At 39.8% G+C, this 23,527-nt stretch overlaps 1 protein-coding gene, 1 long non-coding RNA gene and 6 other non-coding genes across 10 annotated transcripts in view; 4 read left to right on the top strand and 4 right to left on the bottom strand.

The window, feature by feature from the left end:
• Positions 1–28: 28 nt before the first annotated feature.
• On the bottom strand, positions 29–7,404 carry LOC117807293. 2 transcript variants are annotated; one of them, XR_004629944.1, is made up of 3 exons: positions 7,299–7,404; positions 7,079–7,214; positions 29–660 (listed from the first exon to the last, which is right to left on the bottom strand). It is a non-coding gene; the product is annotated as an uncharacterized LOC117807293 (long non-coding RNA). The 2 variants fall into 2 exon arrangements; XR_004629943.1 differs by having other exon boundaries at positions 7,079–7,400.
• trnan-guu lies at positions 2,767–2,840 on the top strand. The gene has a single exon. It is a non-coding gene; the product is annotated as a tRNA-Asn (tRNA).
• trnan-guu lies at positions 3,289–3,362 on the bottom strand. The gene has a single exon. It is a non-coding gene; the product is annotated as a tRNA-Asn (tRNA).
• On the top strand, positions 3,493–3,565 carry trnak-cuu. The gene has a single exon. It is a non-coding gene; the product is annotated as a tRNA-Lys (tRNA).
• trnak-cuu lies at positions 4,070–4,142 on the bottom strand. The gene has a single exon. It is a non-coding gene; the product is annotated as a tRNA-Lys (tRNA).
• trnan-guu lies at positions 4,373–4,446 on the top strand. The gene has a single exon. It is a non-coding gene; the product is annotated as a tRNA-Asn (tRNA).
• Positions 4,893–4,965, bottom strand: trnak-cuu. Its single transcript has one exon. It is a non-coding gene; the product is annotated as a tRNA-Lys (tRNA).
• Positions 7,203–23,527, top strand: part of c23h20orf27 (chromosome 23 C20orf27 homolog) — a 48,010-nt gene continuing 31,685 nt past the window's right edge. The window contains exons 1-3 of one of the 2 annotated variants that reach the window (XM_034676521.1): positions 7,203–7,336; positions 7,881–8,331; positions 17,303–17,406. In XM_034676521.1, the coding sequence (XP_034532412.1) occupies positions 17,388–17,406 (19 nt within the window). In that variant the 5' untranslated portion in view covers positions 7,203–7,336; positions 7,881–8,331; positions 17,303–17,387. The remainder of the gene's footprint in view (positions 7,337–7,880; positions 8,332–17,302; positions 17,407–23,527) is intronic. The other variant, XM_034676519.1, reaches the window with a different exon arrangement.

Genomic DNA, 23,527 nt, shown 5'->3' with positions numbered 1-23,527 from the left:
TGCAGAGAGAAACACAAGACACTCATAATTTAAACTTCAAAATAATAATGCAACAAAGATTTTAATTCAAATTTCTACACACAGAAAACCTCACAGCTTAACTCCACTTCAGGTCTCCAGAAATAGTGTAGGTTGATTTTTACTGCTGCAACAAACAAACACATTGATATGAGTGTTAGACCAAACAAACATGTTTTAACTTAGTTCACATTCATGTAATCACATGGTAACTCAAAAGGGGGCTGTCATCAGTGCATTGCACAACAAGATCCTCCAGTTAGAACTTGTACTTCCTTCACCAGCTAAAGAAGTTCAACCTGCTACAGGAGCTCCTGAAACAGTTCTACTCTGCAGTCACTGAGTCTGTCCTGTGTTCATCCCTCACTGTTTCGGTTGTGCGACCAAATCAGACATGAGGAGACAGCAACGGACAGTCAGGACTGCAGAGAGGATCATCGGTGCCCCCCTGCCCTCCCTCCAGGACCTGTACTTCTCCAGAATGAGGAAAAGGGCAGGAAAACCTCACAGGCCCCTCTCAGCCGGGTCACCAACTCTTTGACCTGCTGCCCTCCGGCCGGCGCTTCAGAGCTCTGAGCACCAGAACATCGAGGCATACGAGCAGCTTCTTCCCTCAGGCCGTATCCCTCATGAACTATCACACTGTAAAACACAAAAGACTCCTGTGATACATCACATACATGTGCAATACTTTGATTTCCAGTGCAATAACCATGTGCAATATTGTAATTTTATCCATAACATAATTTATTATTATATTCATCTGCTAAAATGTGCACTCTGGCTTAGGCTAATTTAAATTAACTTAGCTCTCATTCTCATTTAACTCTTTAAATGAGATAATATTTTTATTTGTATTTAGATTAGATTTTAGGTTTCTATATTTATTGTCTGTCTTGTTGTCAAGTAGTGGTGTTCCAATCACCGCGTCAAATCCTTGTGTGTGCAAGCTCACTTATGGCCCTTTTCCACTACACAGTTCCAGCCCTACTTGACTCGACTCAGCTCTACTCGGTTTGGGTACCTTTTCCACCAGCCTGAGTACCGACTCACAATGGGCAGGGTCGTCATAACACAGCTGCGCAAAACCGCGTTCACGTCATTTTGAACGCGACACAAACACAACAATCACAAACAATGGAGGACATGGAGGCAATGGTGTACTTGGTCTGTGGCTTTTTGTCGCAGGCCGAGCGAGAGAGGAAAGCAAAAGAAGGCGTGCAGACATTGTACAGTAGGGGAGAACGGGGTTGGTTGTCACACTTTTTACTGTTTTGATGATTGCTCATCATCAAAACATCTTTCAATAGTCATTCCTACATTAAATTGAAGCTTAAGGTGTTGGCTTGAAATGTGTATCCCTCTTATTTTCCAACTCATTGTAACAAAGAGGCAATTAACTATCAAAGACACTCTGACACATTGTGACAACCAACCCCATCACAGGGATGATTGTCACACACTATGGGGTTGATTGTCACAATGGTATTTTCAATGGGGAAAATCTCTTAAAAAAGGCAAGAAGGCAGAACTAAATTTGAAAGTTTAACTGCACTGACAGGTGATAGGCCTACATAATGTAATGCATTTGAACATAAAATGAGCAAGGAACATGAGCAGGAAACACATCTTTAGTCCAGCCTATATAACAACATAAAGAACAAAACAAATAGGCCTAACAATAATGGTCTACTCAACTAGGCTACATGCAGTCACTGTCTGAGTTACAGTGATGGCAAATGTAGGGTCTGCGCACTCCAACTCATTTCACCATGCATGACTTTGCCAACATGGGGGTTGGTTGTTACATGTGACAACCAACCCCAAAGAGAAGGTGACGAACCATCTAACAACTACTTAGCTAGCTAATACAAATCTAAACTATAGCTTTCCCCTCACACTTTGTAAGGGTAACACTTGTTTTGTTATTAACCCATCGTTTAAAAGCCTAGAAGAAAAATACTGAGGAGCTGAATATTTACAATTTGACGTGAAAAACACAAAAAGTACTCTCACCTTAAGCTCAGCTGTCTTACTCCAGAGAAGACTATGAAGGTGAGCTCTGATCCCAATTCCTGAAATGTCCATACCCCAATTTGAGAGACAGCGCCCTCTGGTGGCGAGATATAACGAGTGTGCCAACGAACCCGTGTGACAACCAACCCCATTCTCCCCTACTGATTTCATTTTTTTTTTTAAATGGAGGGTTTGATTCCTGTGTTGGGCGTCGCGCTCATGCCTCTCCGGTGAAGACATTCTCTGACCAATCAGTGGCCGGCAGTCCGTCGACGTCACCTTTTAGTATCTGCTCAGCTTGCTTGGAACCAGAGCAGAGCAGGTACGGAAAACTGGTATCTGACACGAGGTGTAGCGCCCGTGGAAACACAACACAAACCGAGTAGAGTCGAGTCAAGTCGAGTAGGGCTAAGACGGGACGGTGGAAAAGGGCCATTAGCAATAAAGCTTTCTTGATTCTTGACTGATGTCTGCATGCACTTGAAGAGCTGAGCAGGTTGTTAGAGCTAATACACCCCCCCTGTAGCAAGGTTACTAGAGTACCAGGAACCCTCACCTCATTTCCAACACTGTTATTTATCTGCTACACTGTTTTATTTTGATGAATGGAATCAAGTCATTCCCACACAATCAGGCAATTCAGCTCACAACAGTCTGCAAACTCAAGGACTGTAACGCAGACTTCAATATGGTGTTCTTCATTGACCATTCACACTACCACTCGTGACATCCGTCTCTGTGGCGCAATTGGTTAGCGCGTTCGGCTGTTAACCGAAAGGTTGGTGGTTCGAGCCCACCCAGGGACGTGGCTTTTATGTTTATGTCAACACAGAACTGCCTGGAAGACGTACAGCAGCTACAACCGCAACTGGAACAATGATGGGAACCCAAGGGGGAAAGGGTGGGTGTGTGCAAAGACGTATGTCTTCTACTGACTCTCTCAGAGGGGACCTACAGTCTCTGCAGTTAGACTCTTTCTTCAAAAGGCTGGGGAACCTGTTTAAAAAACGATCTGGATATAGCAGACTTCCAGCGCAACAAACTAAGCTCTGGTACTGTCTCAACAACTGAAATGCTATTACTACACTATGTATGCCTTCATTGAAATCTTGAAGTTCAGTCTCATTCCTTACCCCCTGTCTTAAGACTCTCTCATTTGTAATCAAAACCAGGTTTTCTAGAAACAACAGGAAGTAGGTAAACAACTCACACTTGGGTTTGTCTTTTTAAAGCCACTTGAAAAGAAAAAATTCTCGTCCCTGGGTGGGCTCGAACCACCAACCTTTCGGTTAACAGCCGAACGCGCTAACCGATTGCGCCACAGAGACAAGGTTAGTGCCTGCAGCCCAACAGTGAGTATTTCACAATAAGCTCTGCAGCACCGGGGGATGGGACACGAAGCACTGGAGAGCCCTACACACAGGAAATACTTGGGTGTTGTGGGTCACACCCTGCACGGCCCGGCTAGCTCAGTCGGTAGAGCATGAGACTCTTAATCTCAGGGTCGTGGGTTCGAGCCCCACGTTGGGCGCACAATTCTTTTCCTTGTCCCTGTTTGAGTATTTCACTTCATTAGATTTCCCACACTCATGAGTATTAGCACCTTTTTGTACTCCTTCCACAGCACACCGTCCAAGTCTCAACAACAACAGCGGGGGAAGGGACATGAACACAGGAAAAGCCCACATACTTGAAAGAATCCTTGGCAATGGGGGAGGGTTGTTGGATGACTTCACAGACTCAGTGGAAGGACAATAAGACAATGAATGTCAGGATAAAGCCCCAAGTTGGATCCAACATTTAAGGCTTCTCTTGACCCAAATTTATCATACTACTACTCTACTCTACTACTACTTCCAGATGCATACACTGTAAAGGACAACTTAGATGCAGTTGATGCTTCCCCAGAAGTCAGTTTTTTACCCTTATATTAATAAGCATGCAACATCATGAAACAAGATTTTAAATGCCAGAAGGAGTGTCAAGCATCTGGCAGTGCCTTTAAAAAAACAAGCAACAAATCAAAAAAGTTGTGCGCCCAACGTGGGGCTCGAACCCACGACCCTGAGATTAAGAGTCTCATGCTCTACCGACTGAGCTAGCCGGGCTGCTGATATTGATGCAGGGGGCGGGGCTTAAAAACATGCAGCCCTCTCAAAAAGCCCTTGCTTGAAGAAGCTTATTGGATAACTGAGAGCCTTAATGTAGCAGGACCTTTGACCTATCTTAACTGGGAGCTGCATAGTTGCATTCCTTCTGGAGAGAGAGCCAGACCACCTTGAGACTGTTTATCAAGCAACACGGAAAAATCTCATATTAGACCTCCATGCTTCCACGAGTCTCTGTGGCGCAATTGGTTAGCGCGTTCGGCTGTTAACCGAAAGGTTGGTGGTTCAAGCCCACCCAGGGACGAAAATTTATACTTAACTCACATGTGGAGCGACTGACAATGGATTACAAAAGAGCTTTGCAAAAAATATGTTATATTTAATTTATAGCAATGTTATATTTATTTGCACTTGCTCTGCTTTGCACCTGCCATGCGAGAAAAGCAATTTCGTTCAGCTGTATACAAGCTATCCAGATGAATGACAATACAGTTTGAGTTGAGTTAATACCATATCAATGTATTCAGCTTATTCTGAGAAAACAAATGCTAACTAAAGAAAAGTCAGTTAAATGCATTCATTGTTTGAGATTTCTAATAGGATTGGTGCTCAGAATACTATATTGAACTCTAATAATACAACCAAACAATGACAGAAAAAGTGCCTACTACGGTAAAATGAAACAGTCATAATCAAAACACGAGCAGCACAAGACGTTTTGACAATACTCAAACAAGAAAAAAAGTTGTGCGCCCAACGTGGGGCTCGAACCCACGACCCTGAGATTAAGAGTCTCATGCTCTACCGACTGAGCTAGCCGGGCTGCTGCTTCAAATTCAGGGGGTGGGGCTTAAAAACATGCAGCCCCCCATAGAAAGCCCCTGCTTGAAGAGAGGCTTTCTATGGTTGTTTTCCCAGTTGGGTAAAAATCCTCAATGAAGAGGAGACTGGTTCACACAGCCCACCTGCTGCAGGTAGAGACCAAGCTCACACTGAGCCCCTCAGATAATAACTCAGCCCGTTACAGGAATGCATAGCTTTAATTTCTAAAGATTAGACGCACAGCGGGGGAAAATATGAATTGTTAATGTCCGACGGCTTTAAGTTTTCATCTGAGTTTGTATTATCAGTGATGTACTTTAGCTTGTCATAGTCTCGTTTTCGTCTTGAAAAAACGAGTTGTTGATGAACATTAATCGTATAATTGTGCTGTGATGTGTATGGTTGCGCGTGTGTTTGTGTGTCTGTGTGCGCATCGGAGCAGAACTCTGCCATGTGATACAGAGAGCAGATGAGCAAGATATCCCGTCATGTAAATAAGATCAATAACATAAGGATATTTAGTCTGTTTAATAAAAGAACAAGTTTAAGACCTGTTCTATAAGAGAGGTAACCCTGAATTACTTCTGCTGGGATCTGGCGCTATATAGAAAATAAAATATACTGAACTTCCAAGGGGGGCGGGGGGCGGGGGGCGCTGTTAGGGGGGCAGTATAATGGTAGGGGAAACACTGGACTATGTACCACAGAGAATATTTATATGAGCCTGATCGTTGATATTCAGTGTTAAACATGTACCCATATTCAATACCGTCAGTTATATGCCTTTTTTTGCTGTAGAAAATATAATTTTGGGGGGAAAAAAGCGTATTTGTCAATGTTTTAGACACAAGAATAATAGTGTTTTTTATTATTGATTAATCGATAATTGATGGTTAACATTTCCAAAAATCGATCACGGAAAATACTTAAAATGTACATCCCTAGTTCTGCAGTACAATTTTTAAGCATGAAAACCTTACAACAGCTGTCTTATTAATTTACATTACAGTAAAATAAACTTTTAGATATTGAATTGTAAAAAAGGAAAACACATAACTATTTATTTATTTCTATAATATTGATTACAGTACATTATTAACATAACATACTGAACAACATCATTAACCATATGGCACTTTTATTTGTACGTTTTATACATTTGAGAGGCATACAGAGGGCACTTTTTTAATATGTTTTACATAGGTGGGGCATCCAGAAGGCACTTTTTTGCATGTTATACATTTTAAGAGGCATCGAGAGCGCACTTGATTTTACGTTTGATACATTTTAGGGGCATCAAGGGCACTTTTTATGTTTTATATATTTTAGGGGCATCAAAGGGGCACTTTTTATGCTTTATACATGTGAGAAGTATACAAGAGGGCACTTTTTTGTGTGTTATATATTTTAGGGGCATCAAAGGGGCACTTTTTATGCTTTATACATGTGAGAGGCATACAAGAGGGCACTTTTTTGTGTGTTATATAGTTTAGGGGCATCAAGGGCACTTTTTATGTTTTATATATTTTAGGGGCATCAAAGGGGCACTTTTTATGCTTTATACATGTGAGAAGTATACAAGAGGGCACTTTTTGGTGTGTTATATAGTTTAGGGGCATCCAAAGGGCACTTTTTAATGTTTTTTTTTTTTTTTTTTACAAAGGTAGGGGCATTTAGAGGGCATTTTTTTACGCTTTATACATTTTAGGGGCATCAAAAGGGAACTTTTTGTGTCACGAGAGCTGACTTTGCAAAGTAAACCTAAAACAGAAAAAAAATTGCAAATTACATGAAAACAATGAAAGTTTTCTGGAATATCAATTACTTTTTTAAAATACATAAAACTTTTAACTCAGAGAAAAGGTGAGAAAAGGTTTACATATCTTGGCTAGGCCTCGAAGCGCGAACTGAACATCGAGCTGATGTGCGTCATCGTCCATATTCTAACGTCGACTGAACTCGTGCGCAAACTAGCATCGCTCGTGTGTACTCGACTTTGAGTTAGCCGACACAACTCCACGGACATTACTGTGCCACAACGTTTTCATTTACTGTCACATTTAACTTCAAACCAAATATTGAAAAAACATTAAAAAACAGAGTTTCATTCTTACCGTGAAAACTGGCGTGTCGTCAGGTAGCTAGCTGAGGTGTTACTTTGTTACACTCGGGACAGAGTGACGTCGGTGCACGTGCAGGGCCTCCAGTTGCGTAGTAACAAATTAGCAGGTAACACCGTGCAAAGTGTTCCTAAGAGAATGTACTCAATTAGCCTAACTATGATTCAATGTTAATATCTATGAAGTTTGACTGAACTTTGGTAGTGCGACACACCTCGCTCCTCATCCACGAACTTTCTGTTTCATCCGTCGGTAAGGATGACAGGGAAGAGGCGGGGGCAGGGGGGCTGCTGGGTAATAACAAATATCTAACAAAATAAAGCCTTCATAAAATAACATCCATTAGTTCAATAAATTAAATTAGTCTCATTATAGGCATGACTCTTAAAAGTTGTTATTACGAACTTGTAACAAAGAGCACAGGCCCTTGTACAGTTTTGCTCACAAGTTTACATACCCTGGCAAAATGTATGGTTTCTTGGGTAGTTTCTGTTGTCTTTATGATATAAAAAGAGTAAACACAGTTGTTTGATAACAACTTCACCCAACCACTAACCATGAGTTAAAAAAAAAGTTTTTAGCTTATCATTCATATTCTCTATTTTACCCTTGTCATTGCAATTATTATTGTTATTATATTTTTTAACTGTTAGTACATTGTTGTATTCCCCTGTCCCTTGTTGTAAGCTGTTGTAACAAAAGAATTTCCCCCAATGGGAGACAAATAAAGTATATCTTATCTTATCTTATCTTATCTTATCTTATCTTATCTTATCTTATCTGAAACATAAAACAGGAAGGCTTGAGTTTCACTCTGCACCACAGGATGGCGCCTTTTCACTTCCATGCAGTACCAACAGCACGAGCAGAGGAGCGACGCCAAATGCTGCACAACACCCGGCTTTGATCCTCACTCCTCGGCGAAGCACTGCACATAAAGGAAGGTCTCGGGTGTCTTCGGTGAACACCTGACCGTCTTATGAATTTGTACAAAAGTAAAAAAAAAAACATTGAGTTGTTAGCTGCACACGAGTACCTGCGAGCAATCACGTGATCAAATGCGGAAATTGTCCGATAGAGAAAGTGTAGCAGAGAGAAGAGGGGAGTGGAGTCTTTGGCGTCTGTTTGTGTTTGGAGCTGCTGCTGCTGGAGCTGGACTCTCTCTCACTGAAACTACACTTCTTCAACAGAAAGAAAAGGACCAAGGTGTTTATCTGTGAACGAGTTTCTGCAGGGAATACATTAAGGTAAGCTCGAGGGAAACAAAGACAAAGAAACAGACAGTTTGTGTTAGTGTGAACAGGACAACTTTTTGAGGACAGACTTATAGTCTCATCTGTCAGAAGGAAGAGCCAACAAGTGCACCTGTGTTTATGTTGCTGTGGTCTCAGTTAGTGATGATAATCTCAGTACTAAAACAAAGGTAGTATGTGTCCTATAGTGTGCACAGTGTATGTGTTTTGGTAGTAATGACTGTATATTTCAATATTAATAACAACTTTTAATGTGTTATTCTTCATATGTCACTTTTTATGATATTCTGATGCATTTTTTGTCGTTTTATGAAATGTTTTCTACTTTAAAGCTCCTGTGAGGAGTTTTTGAGTGGTTATGAAACAGACTGAAAATAACAGTGATGCCTCTTCATAGCCTACAAAAGCAAACTAGACCATCGGGACAGGTTTTAATTATTTCTGTTTCATAGTTTTTAAGCCTGAAACTGCTGCGAGGGGGTAGGTGTCAGACTTTTTTTTACTTTTTCTGCAGCAAATATCCCTAATGAGTGAAATATTTGACTGTAAGTTGAAAGCAGGAGGATATTTTGTATCAAAAAGCATAATTTACACATGTACAGGACAAGATCAGCAATGAGAGAGGTTTCACTTTGTCCACAAGGGGCGCTAAAGTCGACACAGACAGAAAGTTCCTCACAGGAGCTTTAATTTAAAAAATGTATATATTGAAAGTAACAATTAAGGCAACTAAGCAGAGGCATACTCAGGCTGTTTGAGGGGCAGGGGCGAAAAAAGGGCACCTCCTTCCAAACCCCTGGTACTCACATTTTAGGGTGAATTTAAAGGTATTGAGGCAGCGTTAACAAGAGGGCAGTCTTGGGGTCCTCCAAAGAAAATTTTGAGCAGCTAACACTTAATTCCTTCATCGTGGTGAAAATTTAAGAGACCATTTGTGCTGGAAATTGAATTATGAAAATGGAAATCACAGAACTATGTATTTATTTCTATAATATTGATGACAGTACATTATTAACATAACATACTCAACAACATCATTAACCATATGGCACTTTTTTTTGTACGTTTTCTACATTTGAGAGGCATACAGAGGGCAGTTTTTTAATGTGTTTTACATAGGTGGGGCATCCAGAAGGCACTTTTTTGCATGTTATACATTTTAAGAGGCATCGAGAGCGCACTTGATTTTACGTTTGATACATTTTAGGGGCATCAAAAGGGCCATTTTTTAAATGTTTTATATATTTTAGGGGCATCAAAGGGGCACTTTATGCTTTATACATGTGAGAGGCATACAAGAGGGCACTTTTTTGTGTGTTATATTGTTTAGGGGCATCCAAAGGGCACTTTTTTGATGTTTTCTACATAATTGGGGCATCCAGAGGGCACTTTTTTACGCGTTATACATTTTAGGGGCATCAAAAGGGCACTTTTTGTGTTTTATATATTTGAAGGGCATGCAGAGGGCACTTCTTTTGCATGTTATACATCTTAAGAGCCATCGGGAGGGCACTTTTCTATGTTTTATACATTTTAGGGCCATCAAAAGGGCACTTTTTTATTTATTTTTTATTTTTTACATTTTATATATTTTAGGGGTATACAGAGAACACTTTTTTTTGCATGTTATACATTTATAGGGGCATCCAGAGGGCACTTTCTTTCATGCTATTTCCTCTGAAACCACTTAGGATACTTGTATATAACTGGAGGGGACCAAATGTTAAAAAGCTCCTCTGGCAAAACCATTTTCAACATTTATACAACCAATGTGTTATGTTCAGTTTGAATAAGTTTAAATGAGTATAAGGTGGGAATTAGACCTTGTATGCAGAGGGTCTTATTGTAAACAGATTTTAAAAAAGCTATGCATTTGACATTTTATGTAATACATTGTTTCATAGTATGATATTGAGCAGTTTTGTCTTAACAAATTATTAAACCACCCTTGTGGATTAGTATTCTTTAGGTTAAGCTCTAATTACAGGGTTAATAACCTTATGAGACAGCATTAACTTTAGAGGTACTGTTTGTTTCATGCCTCAGTGTGTGCCTCTTGCACAGGGAGATGAAATCACAGTCTCAAAATCACAGAGCATAAATCCAAAGCAGGAGACAGGTACCTGTTGCTGCTGTCTGTGGCATCTGCCATTTTAATTTGTCAACTGTGGCTCAGAGCTGAGGGAGAGCTGTCAGTGACAAAGCTCTGTGAGGCTTCAGGATATGAATAAGGTGGTCATGAATATAAATTAAATTCTCACACCCTCACAAGGACACTGTAGAAGGAACCAGTATGTGCAATGCTGCAGTTAAAAGTGAGCAACAACTGAATGTAAGGTAACCTGATTAGAAAGATAATCTCAAAACACTTGGTGTTTTTATAATCTGTTTCTATAACAAACTGATGCTGACTTTGGATTTGTGCACCTGTACAAAGGTCAGATCTCTGCTTTCCAGAGAAGATCTTGTATATTGACATCAGAGCACAGTGATGCATGGATGCTTAAGGATTGCATTTTCACGTTTGTAAATTCAGACTACCTCCTGATTTGTGATGGCTGAACAGATCTGATCACATTCCAATCAAGATGTTTTTACACCTTTCATTCATTTCCTTATTTAGATAAGATGCCTTGATACAGGTCACATTTCACAACAAGGTGTAAAAAGGGCTTTAAAAGAGCTTCCTCTTTAACCGCAACTTGGGTTAAGTTCTGTAACCATCATTTCTCTTTATTGTGATATCTTATCCACAATCAAGCATTGTACAGTTGTGTGAAAAGCTTACCATTGTGACTGTAAACTCTGACAGGACGAGAAACAAGAAACACAGTTCAACAGGATGTTTATAAGCCAAGAAGTTAACTAAATCTCTTTATGTGAAAGTACTGTATGTCTAAATTGAAAACAGGGCTGTCATGGTAAAGGAATTTAACTACAGTAGGTATTACACAACACCATGCTGTCTGGTATTTATGCCCGGTTTTTATGCAACGAGTCTGCCATTACTAACCACCCAGCCCAGCTTTCCCTGTCCTGTCTGTCTAATAAAAGGTAGCTAGATAAGCCCTGCTGTGGGATTATTCTGTTTGAAATTGACCTCTAGGGTGCAGATATGTCTTCCTGTCACCTTGTCTTCAATGGCTGGTTCTGCTGTTTGATTCCATTGAAGCCTGAAGTGTTATGTTAAGTTTTGCAACCAAGACACTCCCCTTGATCCTTTGTAAAACACAAAGACTAACACTCTTCAGCACAACAAACAAATCCGGCATTTGCAGAACAAATGACAATCTTTTTTTTTTTTTTAAGTTATATTTTTGGGCAGGACAGCTGAAAAGAGACAGGAAATGTGGGGAGTAGAGAGTGGGGTAAATGCAGTAAATGAACCTGCGACTTCTGCAACAAGGGCTTTGGCCTATTTATATGGGGTGCGCGCTTAGACCGCTAGGCCAACTGCGCCCCGGAAATTGCAATGTTAAGTCTTGTATTTGTTATGAATTTATTTATTTAACACTAAGCACATAAGCCAAGGGATGTCGGGATACAAACAACTTATATGCAATTTTTATATCCAGTTTATCTTCAAGTGTTACTGTAATTCCTGGTCTGATAAGAAATGTGCTTTTATTTTGAAAGGACGCAAAAGGCGCTTCCACTTGATTGCAATGTTACAGGATTAAATGAGAACAGCTCAAAGAACAGGTTCATATTTTCGCACCCTTTAAAAAGAGGCATAAGCTCTTTTGTTGTTGTTAAATTGTCTGTTGTATATATCTCTTTCTATTTGTCACCATAAGAGCTGGTGTCGAGATTAGTGACATCCACTAGTGTACCGATATGCTAGGTTCCTGATGCAATTTTTATATCCAGTTAATATTCAAGTGTTACTGAATAAATTGCATGTATAAGGCCTTTGATACTGCCCTACATCTGGAATACTGTAATTCCTGGTCTGATAAGAAATGTGCTTTTATTTTGAAAGGACGCAAAAATGCACTTCAGCTAGATTGCAAAAATACAGGATTAAATGAAAACCGCTCAAGGAACATTAAAAAATGCTCCACGTATTTGCACTCCTACGAATGCATAAGCTCTTGTTGTCTATTTGTTACCTTCAGAGCTGGTGTAGAGATTAGTGATATCCACTAGTGTACCGATAGTAGATTGCAATCTTAAATGCTCAGGTATTATCTATGCGTGGAGAACACAGTTTCATCATCAACTGCGAAAATGTCTCCCCGCTGCTGCCATGTCTTTACGCCTCTATTCAGGTACAGATATAATGACGTTCAACAAGAGAAGTCGAAGGCAGATTGCCCCATCTGCTGTTCAAAAAGGGTATTGCACTCAATTTTCATCTCATCGATTTGACTTGTGGTTGCTTGGTTTGTATTGGCGGTTGTTCACTGTATGCTTCAGTGAAAAGGGAAGATGTCTGATAGATGTTTAAATCAGACAGTTTGGTTTTAACCAAACCTTTTGCTTCTTTCCATACAGAGTAAGTTTGGCTGAGCAGGGCGTTTGTCTAAAGCCTGTCTAATAGTCTGTTTTGCCTGTTGGAGTCCACTTTAATGATGTTAATGTCCTCTCAGTGATGAGCTGCTCACTCCGGGTGCAGTCTGATAATTAATGATAACAAGAGGAGCCACGACTGCCTTGATGAGACCCAACGTGTAATAAACTGAATCAGTCTTTAAGCAAATTTCACATCGTAGAAGTGGTCGAAGAATACACCACAGATTCCATTAAAGCAAACATTAACTTGCCTACTTACTTACTCACTCAGGCTTTAATATCCCCAGAGGAACAGAGGCCATCAGTCATAGTACTCCAACATCTTTATTTAATGAACCACCATCCATAATATCATGTACTGTGTGTCTTCTCTAAGTGGTTCTCGGTCGTAGTGGATCCTTTGAATTCCCATTTAATAGACCGATTTATTGTATCTTTCGACACTTTATCGAACACTCATATGTAACAGAGATTTCCAAAGCTTCCCTTTAATCAAACAAACTTTACCGCCTTTTCTCACACCACTGCTCCCTCTCTCGTCTGCAGTTTTCCAATATTAGCGACCCATTTAGACGCCCAAAACAGCACTGACATGTGGAGCTGTCAAAAGTGGATTGTCCTCATATTTGAAACTTCTCTCAGTGGACGTCACAAGACCTTGGCACAGATATGTGCTTGCTGTGTCTTTGTTACGAGGCAAGAAAATGTGTTGAAGGAGTAATTACTGTAAAACAAACCCGAAAAAAAAGGAATTTGTTCAAGCTACAGTTGTATAGTTGGAATTAAGACCAGTAGTTGAAGTCATTTCAGTGAAATGATTGTATGTTTACGTATATTTATTGTTCTTTTAGTGCAAAAATCTAGCTGCTAGATATTTGGCTGTTGAGAAAATTTAGACTGTTTCAGTCTCTGAAGACAAAAAACCCTTTCAAGCCCTCTCTTACAATCCAGTCAATAAATCTTGCAGAGATAGAAGCAGATAGTATGTTTGAATCCTTGATCTGAAACAAAACAAGTGCAAAGACAAAGAAGACTGCTGTAGAAGTCATTTTTCAACCTTTGCGCTTCAAAACATGCATGCCAAGTTTGTATTTTTGCATTTCAATGGTTAAAGAGCCCAGGGCTGCCTGGTTGGTCAAAGATGCCCTCAGCTGGTTTTCACAGAGCATCAACATCAGTTACTGCTCAAACTGTGTCAGGGTTTAACCAAGGTTGTTCTTTATTTGTTTGAGCCACTGAATACCAGGGTCATAATTAGAAATATTTAACCAAACTTTTCCCTTTTAGTAACAGAATTATGTCAAACAGATTTGTGTTCATGTAAAGCTTCCCCCTGTTTTATAGTCCTTAGTGGGGTTACAGATGTGTAACACATACAATGGATAGCACGTCAGTTTGAAAGTGTTCATTGTGCAATTGAGACCGGAACCCTTTCCCTTTTTTAACCCTCATGTTACCCTCAAATGTACTAACATGTTTTATCCTTGGGGTCAATTTTACCCCAGCAATTCAAACATCCAGAAACTGATTGTTATCCAGGTTTATGCGTCTGGTACTTTATGTTTCTTTTATTGACTATCTAAATAGCCCATTAAATGAAATATATTTAATAATAATAATAATTCATAGAATCTATATAGCGCTTTTTATTAGTACTCAAAGTCGCTTTACATAGGGTGAAAACTAGAGAAAGAAAATAAAACACATAAATAAAACAAACAAACAAAACAGGGACAGAGGTGGGGCGGGGGGAGAGGTCATGTGTGGTATGCTTTTTGGAACAGGTAGGTCTTGAGGTGGTTTTTGAAAGAGAGGAGAGAGTCAGAGTTACAGAGAGTGGGGGCAGCAATGGCAAAGGCTCTGAAATATAAACATAATTTAAAGCATTCAGAAGGACTTTATTTGTAAAACAGAACATCAAACTGCTGCGAGTCTGTCTTGCTCTTGTCTGCCCTGCCTTGTTTCTATGTTATCAAAACGTCTGACACAGGACACATCATTGAATGTCTTTAGAGACATGGGGGCTGGAAATATTATATCTCAATCTAAAGGTTGGTGGTTCAATCCCAGCTCCTGCAGTCACATGCATAAGTGTCCTTGGTTATAGTGACCTCAATATCATCCAAAACAACCAAAACAGATATGTGTAAAATGTTGTGATTTCTTATGTTATAATCAGCTCAAACAGCCTGGGGTCAAATTGACCCCAAGGAACACTGATGCATACATTTTTTTTACAGGAAATTGGAACATATCAACATTTTGATTTTACGTTTTCCCAGTTGTCCCAATTAAATTAGGAAAAGTCATGAAATATGAAGCAAAAAAACTGATGTTAATCATTGATTTAGAGACGTTAAACATTGAATGGGGTCCAATTGGGGACCCCAAGGATAATAGGAGGGTGAATCACATCCTATTTTGTCCCATTCAGCACACCATAGGTAAGCAGCCGCAGTGTCTTCCTGCTTCCCACTGCCACTGTAAAGGAAATAGCACCACTGTGTTTCTGAATGAACATTTCACTTTAAAAACTCTCAGACGGTTCACTTTACAAGCAAAAGTAATATTCAGTTTATGAATAATGGAATTAGAACAGGGAGGTCAAACATACGGCCCGCGGGCCAAAACCGGCCCGCCAGAGGTTCCAATCCGGCCCGCGGGATGATTTCGCAAAGTGAAAAATTTGTAACTGCTATTTCAAATTTGTCGTCTAGGGGGCGCATACAATGAGTGTACCTGAACGATGCTCCAGGACTTTTTTTCTATATGGAGGAAAAATAATATTTGCAGTTTGCATAATCTGGTTGAATTTTATAGACTTTTTAGAGCACTTCAAGATCCAATCAACACTAAAGTTTATGTATATGTAGAATCGGTGGATCCACTATTTTCAGAAGGAGCCTCATATCATGCATGTGCTTACCATACATGTGGGTGCGTCATAGGTGCGCTCCTTCACTACTAATACTAGCACTACTGTGTCAGGTGACTGAGAAACCTGTGTGCTCTGTGTGTTCACAGCCACTATGAGACTCATCATGGTGGCAAAAAACAACAGCTGTTTATTTAAAAAGATAGTTCATGTAATGCGAACATTTTTAGAATGTACTTGTACTTTTTTTGCACTAAAACAAAGGGGAAAATTTGGAGTTGTTGTTATTTCTAGGGTTATTATGTTATGATTTTACTCGTCCGGCCCACTTCAGATCAACTCGGGCTGTATGTGGCCCCTGAACTGAAATGAGTTTGACACCCCTGAATTAGAACATCACAGTAATGCTTTTTTGAGCATACAGGTGCAGCTAATCAGATTTATGTCAGTTTGTTTGCCCAACTGCCTTGCCTGCTTTTAGTTTAAACACACACATTCATCTACATGTGCACTCGCATCTCGTACACTATTAATGCAAACAGGTTAGTGAACTTAGGTGGACACTAGGGGTGAAAATTTGAAGTATTTCACTTAATGGATTTTTGGAAAGATCTAGATGTTTCCTGGAACACAAGTGATACTAAATGTGTTAAAGGCTTATAAGAATAATCTCTGCAGATATAAAGTCAAGTCTCAAACTACTAAATGTGGATTTGCCGCAACAAGAGACGTGAACATAATATATTTAGACTCACAGTGTCCAGTTTTCTGCCTGCATGTCCTCACTGAGAAAAATGAGCATGTTAACCGAGTCGGGTGTCAGTCCAGAGATGACATGGTTTATCTCCACATGATAGAAGAAAGGAAGTGCGTGTTAGGGGATGTTCTTAACAATTAGTTACTCAGTATTGAATAAATTGTTAGCATCCCAAGTGGACACTCATCACTCACATGTCAGAATTAGAAAAACTTAATTGAATCCAGCGGGAAATTAAACATTGCAGCTGCTCACTTAGTCAGAATTGCTTTATGTGGTTGCTTTGGACTTAAGGAAATCAATATTAAATCTGTATTAGCTTACTGCCAACTTTCCAGTTGTCATGCTGATATCATACACATTTATGCTGTTCATTTTCTCTATTCACAAATTGATATTAAGCCCATTCGAGAGAGATGTGATTGTTTTCCATCTGTGTGAAGCTGACAAACAGGAGCTCCAGCCCCCAGCTAATCCTCTTACACTGTTATGTTGTTTTCCTTTAATTGAACCCTGTCAGGAGTCTCTGGCTCTCCTGGCCCCGACTAATGCAGCACATCTGTGCTCACAGCTGATACACCGGCTAACCTGAGGTCGAGCATTTAGGAAGAGAAACACCTCAGGAAGCTGACGGATGCCGAGCTGTTATCTCCTTGTTATTTTTCTCTCTCCTGTACAACCTTTCTTCCTCCTTATCTGCAGTGTTCTTCAGTTGATCTAATCACTCTCTACTGTCTCTGCCTCTCTCTTCTGTGCGCTCTGTAATTTGCTGAATCCTTCTCTCACACTGTTTCCTCCATCCTGGCGTGTTTTTGCAGGGTTGTTCTGAGGTCAGATTGCTGACATGATGAGGCTGTGACAGTGTGTGTCCAAGTGAGTCTGTGCTGGACCAATCCCTGGGACATGGCCGCTGCAAAGAAGAGTGAGTTTTTTATTATTGTTTCAATGTTTGATGAAAAAACTGTGGTGTTCACCAACTTTGAAAAGCAAAGATACATTTCCTAGGTTGTTCTGTATGCTTAATCTAGTGTTGGTTTTCCTAGTTAACCATTTAAAGTAGAAGAGAACGCTTTGAGCACGGGAGAAGTGGAATTAATATTTGAGATCCAGGAAACCCAGACTAACCCACCTTCTCAGAATCAGGTCTTATGCTTTTGTTCTGATGAATAAATCTGTTTTGTGGCAACATGCCGGAATGTAGGAACAGAGGAAGTCATATGTAGTCTCAGTGAGATCTCCCACTGGTTACTGAAGAAGCTTGATGAACCCTTCTTGAAGTGCTGACTAAAACTAACTTTTAACTTATATTTATAACTTGAACGAATAACTAGAAACTGGCAAGGATGAGTGAAGTTTAGAGGAAATACATGACTCTATTTATATTATGTTATGTCATATACCTGTTGTTTATATACCATGTGTACTTTGTTCTCCAACTTATTTAACTGTGTTTACAAGCAGCTTTAATTACACTACACCAACAGTTCTCCTCCCTTTATACACACATCAGCTTGTCCCACCACACCTCCGACCGTTTCTCTTTGCCTCTCTCTATTTGTCTGATCTTTCGACATCATGAGCAGCACTTTTTAAAAAAATTTTTTTTTATTTGGGACACAATCAGAGCAAAAAACAGTGATGTCAATTCAAAATATACAATGCCCGTCTTTTATCCCCCCTTTATCAGATGTATTGTTTTAAATAGAGTAGTCACCAAATAGGTAAATGGAAATGGAACTGATGCAATAAACAAACAAAAAATAATAAAATAAAATAATAATAATAATAATAACAATAATAATAATAATAATAATAATAATAACAATAATAACAATAAAAAATAAATAAAACATAAAAAAAAATTAAAAAATTAAAAAATTAAAATAAATCAAAATAAAAGTAAAAATTTTAATTTAAATTGGGAAATGAGGGAAAATAATCAAGAAAACAATTAAAACATTTTTTTTAATTCTTAGAACTACCCTTCACCGTTAGACTTATCATCTCCATGTTGGGAAATTACACTAAGCCAAAATGATAAGCAGCACATTTTTTAGAGATACCAAAATAACAACTCCTGTTTTGAAATGTTTCACCCGACATTATGTTATCACATCAGGTAATTTGCACGTGGATGAGGCTAGTTCATGACATAGCACTTTCCAGAGATCCAAAGCTAAGGTAGAGTAGAATGACATCAGCACATTTTTTAAACAGCGTTATGAGAAGCCAAATGATTCCTAATTATGCGTATGTCTTAACCTTCATTTACCTAAAACAGATGAGTCATCAAATTCAATGCAGAATATAATTCAAACTCTTTATGAACCAGGCTGTAAACATGTTTAATTAAGCTGTAAATATGGGTCTTTTAACATGGGGCCTAGCTGGATTTCCTTCACTTTTGAAGCCAGTCTCAAGTGGACACTTGAGGAACTGCATGTTCCTCTTGTCTGACTCAGCATCATCTTCTCCATTTTATTGTTCCATCTCAGCTCTTTGTCATTAAATTTGAAACTTGGTTGTGATCAGAAGTAATCCATAGTTGCATAATTTCCCAGAATAGACCTAAAGTGCAGGAAATCACTGTACCTGTAAACTTCATGTTCTCATTAACCTGTTTACTCAACCAGGAAGTGATCAAATTGTTATGAAACTGTATCCTATAATCTGCTGGAGGTGAATAAAACATACTTAATCTGTTCCCTGCATTCAGGGTTTCTTAGAAAGGCTTAACTGTTGCAATAATACCCTGTAAAGAAAAAAAAACTGGATGACAGATTGTTCAATATATTTCATTGTGATTGTCACCAGAGGGACAGCCTGGAGGCCTTCCAGGAACGCAAATCAATAAAATGTAAATTCATATTGATTTGATCCTTTAGTGTGGTTTCTTGGGGAAGCATGTTTTGATTTCTGGCTGAGCAGCTTTATAACAGATTTTTGTTAAGGTAAGCAAATTAATTTCCTCAAAAGCAGGAAGGGCTCAATAAAACCTTGAAAATGAGTAAAACCTGGTGGAGAGTTTTCAAATGACTCATCATGTTTTTATCCACACAGTGAAAATGCTTCATCTGCTCCTCAGTGGAGAATGGGTACTTGTTGTCTTTAAGGGCCTCTCTGTGGGCTTTGTTCTCTTTGATAAGGTCACTGAATGAAGGGCAGTGCAGTGGGAGACTCTGTATTGACTTCCTGTTGACGACATTTTACAAAATATGTATTTTTGGTGTGCATGGGATGGGCTGAAATGTCACAGGAAGAGGGGTTTTGTTAAATGGTAGAGGTAGGGATGTGTCGGGAGAGTAAAGGAACTTTTTTAATGAGACCTCTAAAGCTTCAGTTGTGAAGGCTTTGGTCTTATTATCGTAGCCCTCAAAGACCCAGACAGCCGGCGGTGGCTAGTTCTTACATGTGTGATCACTTCTATCAACAAGCTTTAAAAGCTCAGTTACAGCGGACATTCTCAGCTTTCCATTGGTACCACTTTTGTCCCATTCAGCATTTTCAAACAAAATTCAGGAGAGTCTGGCGCCTCTAAAGATGGTCTGGGTCTTTAAGGGTTTTAGATAGTTTTACACAACAGTTTTTCATCAACAGCAGATGTGCGGCAGAATATTTTTTTTTACAGGGATCAACGTTGATATTTATAAGATTATAAGATTAACTATAATTGAATTTCCACAAGCAGTCATGTTGTCTATCATCCAGTTTTAAAGCTTTGCTCTTTTATTTAGATACAATTTAATTGTAAAAAATATCAACATGATTAGCACTTTCACATTACAACTTGTGATTTCACTTGAGGTGCCAGTTTCACGTCATTAAAAAAGTGCGCCCCATGTACAGAGGCTATAATCCGCAAAAGCAGGGGCCAGGTTTCGGTTCAACTTGAGCCCCTTGGCCCCGTTCTCTTCACATGTCCTACTCTATCCATCGTTCCTATCTGAATAGGGGCATAAAAGCTCACAATTAAAAAAACTACAGCTTTAAACTTGCATTTTCCTTAAGTTATTCCCTAATCACTCAGGGGGCTGCGAGCTGAGCTGCCTTTAAAATTAGCACTGTTTTTTTCTAAGTGATTCGATTGAGCTTCAGATAGAAAACCTTCAGTGATTACAAGGTTTAATGGAAGCCAAATCACCCTCAGAGGTCCGGTTCTGCTCTGAAACCATTAAAAGCAAAGGGGGCTGCTAGCTGAGCTGCCATGTCTATCTTTGATGTTATGTTGAGAGTTTCCTCATCTTTGTAGTGTAAGCATAGACTGTATAAATAATGGACGTAGTATCCGTGACGTCACCCATCTGTTCCTGAGTGCTGTTTTGAAGCGAATCGACGGCGGCAGCCATATTGGAAATGCGGAACTTAAAGTATGAGCCTCCTAGCCAACAGCTATGTGTTCCCTTCCGGGAGTCAAGTCAGTCATGTCCTTATTTCGGCAAAAACTCGTAATCTTAATATCTTCGTTAGAAAAAAATTCACCCCCGTACAGTGTGTGCTGATAGAGAAATTAGCTACATAGAGCCAAGCTGTTTTTTGAACCAGGCTGTAAACATGTTTATTAATGCTGCAAATATCGTCTTTTTCCCATTCATGTCTATGTGGTTTTCGGTGTTTTTGCAGCCAGCCTCAAGCGGATTCTTGATGAATTGCAGTTTATAACACTTCCGCATGGGCTTCATAGTTTGAGACCGGAGGTTGCTGCTTGATTTTAAGAGATGTTTAGACTTCGCTTTGGCACCCCTCAGGTGTAGATGTTTAATCTTTTACCAACCCGACCAAATTCTTCACCTGTAGGCCAAACAATGTTTCAAAGTGGGTTTGAACTTAAGCATGAACTTAATGTAGGTAGAGAACTGCAGGGAAACTGTCAGATGTCCTGGCTGCTGTTGGCTGCAAGAGTGGAACAAACTCTAAGTTATCATTGCTTTAGACAACAAAGTTCTCACAGTCCCCTTGGCCTTTTGTTGTCTCCTTAAACTCTAATCACTCATACATGTGAAAGTAACCATGCTGTATGGGTGTTGCCATTAGGGACGAGGTGCAGTTGAAGTAGGGAGACAGAGATTGATTGTGCAATCAAACTGTGGGCCTCACAAGCTGAGTACCAGAACATAATTGAGTTTTTGTTTTATAAACAGCAGAGTCCCAGGTGTGTTTGTTTATTTATGTGCTGGAAAAGACTGCAATTTTCAATGAGAGGAGGAGAGATGATTCACTAAATTAGAAAAATGTTGTCCATGGTATGTGCGGAAATAACAGCCCAGACACATTTAATCAATTACAGGCAATGATGTTTTAGTTCCACTCTAAATCCTGCAAATGCTGCAATCATTGCAGCAACGTGTGGTGCATCTCTTTTTGGTCCAATCTTTTTTATTCTGTTGAAATTTAGGTTTTATTTTGAGCATACTGACACCTCAGTAAAACAGAGCTCACAGAAGAAGGCTGATAGGTTAACAGAGCATATTGAGTATTCAGCAGAGCACAAGCAGATACACTGACAGACAGATTAGAGGGGGCACAGAGGTAGGCTAGATAGAGATTAATCTGAAATAAGCTAGTTCAGTTGGGGGTGCATGTGCGTGCACACGTGCATAGTAATTTTTTGTGCACACATGCTTGTGTGTGGTTATGAGTGTGCTACTATGAGCATTTAAGTGTGTTTGTGTGTGTTTGTGTCCCTGCCATGGCTTTGTCTGAGATTATCCGACCCAGCGGAAAGGCCAGAGTATTCAGTATTGTGATAATGAGCCTGAACCAGAAGCTTGGCCCAGAGCTTCACTGCAGAGTGGATGCAGCTTGTGTATGAGCAGCAAGTACAAACAGATAGTTGAAAAAAAAGGCAGAGCTGAAAGAGTAAAGATTAAACAAAGGAAGTGAACTAGATATGCTTTTTGTGAGCAAACAAGGGAGGTGCCAGCTGCATAGCAAATTAATAACACAGTGATGACAATGGAGATGAAGCTAACATCATGTCTGCACAGTATGGTTGATGGTGTGTAGTTGTACTGAATGCATTGAGGCATGTTTGTTTGCAGAGCTTGTAATGTGAATACACAGTAGCAGCCATTTGTGAGGCTAAATGTTGTCTTTTATAAACAGAGCACTCTTAAGAGACATAGGGCATTGGGTTTGGGGTATTTGGTGTAGGTTATTAGGCATTAGGCATTGAGTTTGAGGTATCAGGCATCAGGCATGGAGTTTAGGGTATTGAGTTTGGGGGATCAGGCATCTGGTATGAGGTATTGGGCATTGGTCATTGAGTTTGGGGTATTGGGTGTAGGGTATTGGGTTTGGCGTATAAGACATTTGGTCCGAGGTATTGGGCATTGGACATTGGGTTTGGGGTTTTGGGAATTGGACATCTGGTTTGGGGTCTTGGTGTAGGATATTGGGCATTGGGCATTGAGTTTTGGGGTATCAGGCATTGGGTTTAGAGTATTGGGTATTGAGTTTGGGGTATCAGGCATTGGGTTTGGGGTACTGGGTGTAGGGGGTAGGTTATTAGGCATTAGGCATTGAGTTTGGGGTATCAGGAATTGGGTTAAGGGTATTTGGCATTGGGTATCAGGTATCAGGCATGGGGTTTAGGGTATTGAGTTTGGGGGATCAGGCATCTGGTATGAGGTATTGGGCATTGGGCATTGGATTTGGGATATTGGGCATTGGGCATTGAGTTTGGGGTATTGGGTGTAGGGTATTGGGTTTGGGGTATAAGACATTTTGTCTGAGGTATTGGGCATTGGACATTGGGTTCAGGGTTTTGGGAACTGGACATTGGGTTTGGGGTTTTGGTGCAGGGTATTGAGCATTGGGCATTGCGTTTAGGGTATCAGGCATTGGGTTTAGGGTATTGGGTATCAGGCATGGGAAATTGAGAATTTGTTTTGGGGTATTGGTCGTAGAGCATTGGGCATTGAGTTTGGGGTATCAGGCATTGGGTTTGGGGTATTGGGGATCAGGAAATAGGTTTTGCTGTAATGGGTATTGGATCTACTACCATAACTAGTTTTCCCCAAAATATTAACAGATTTTAGGTATAT

This window comes from Notolabrus celidotus, chromosome 23 (genome assembly GCF_009762535.1).
Source record: "Notolabrus celidotus isolate fNotCel1 chromosome 23, fNotCel1.pri, whole genome shotgun sequence".
Lineage (NCBI taxonomy): Eukaryota > Metazoa > Chordata > Actinopteri > Labriformes > Labridae > Notolabrus > Notolabrus celidotus.
The sequence above is the reverse complement of the archived record's forward strand: the minus strand, read 5'-3'. Positions and strand labels throughout refer to the sequence as shown.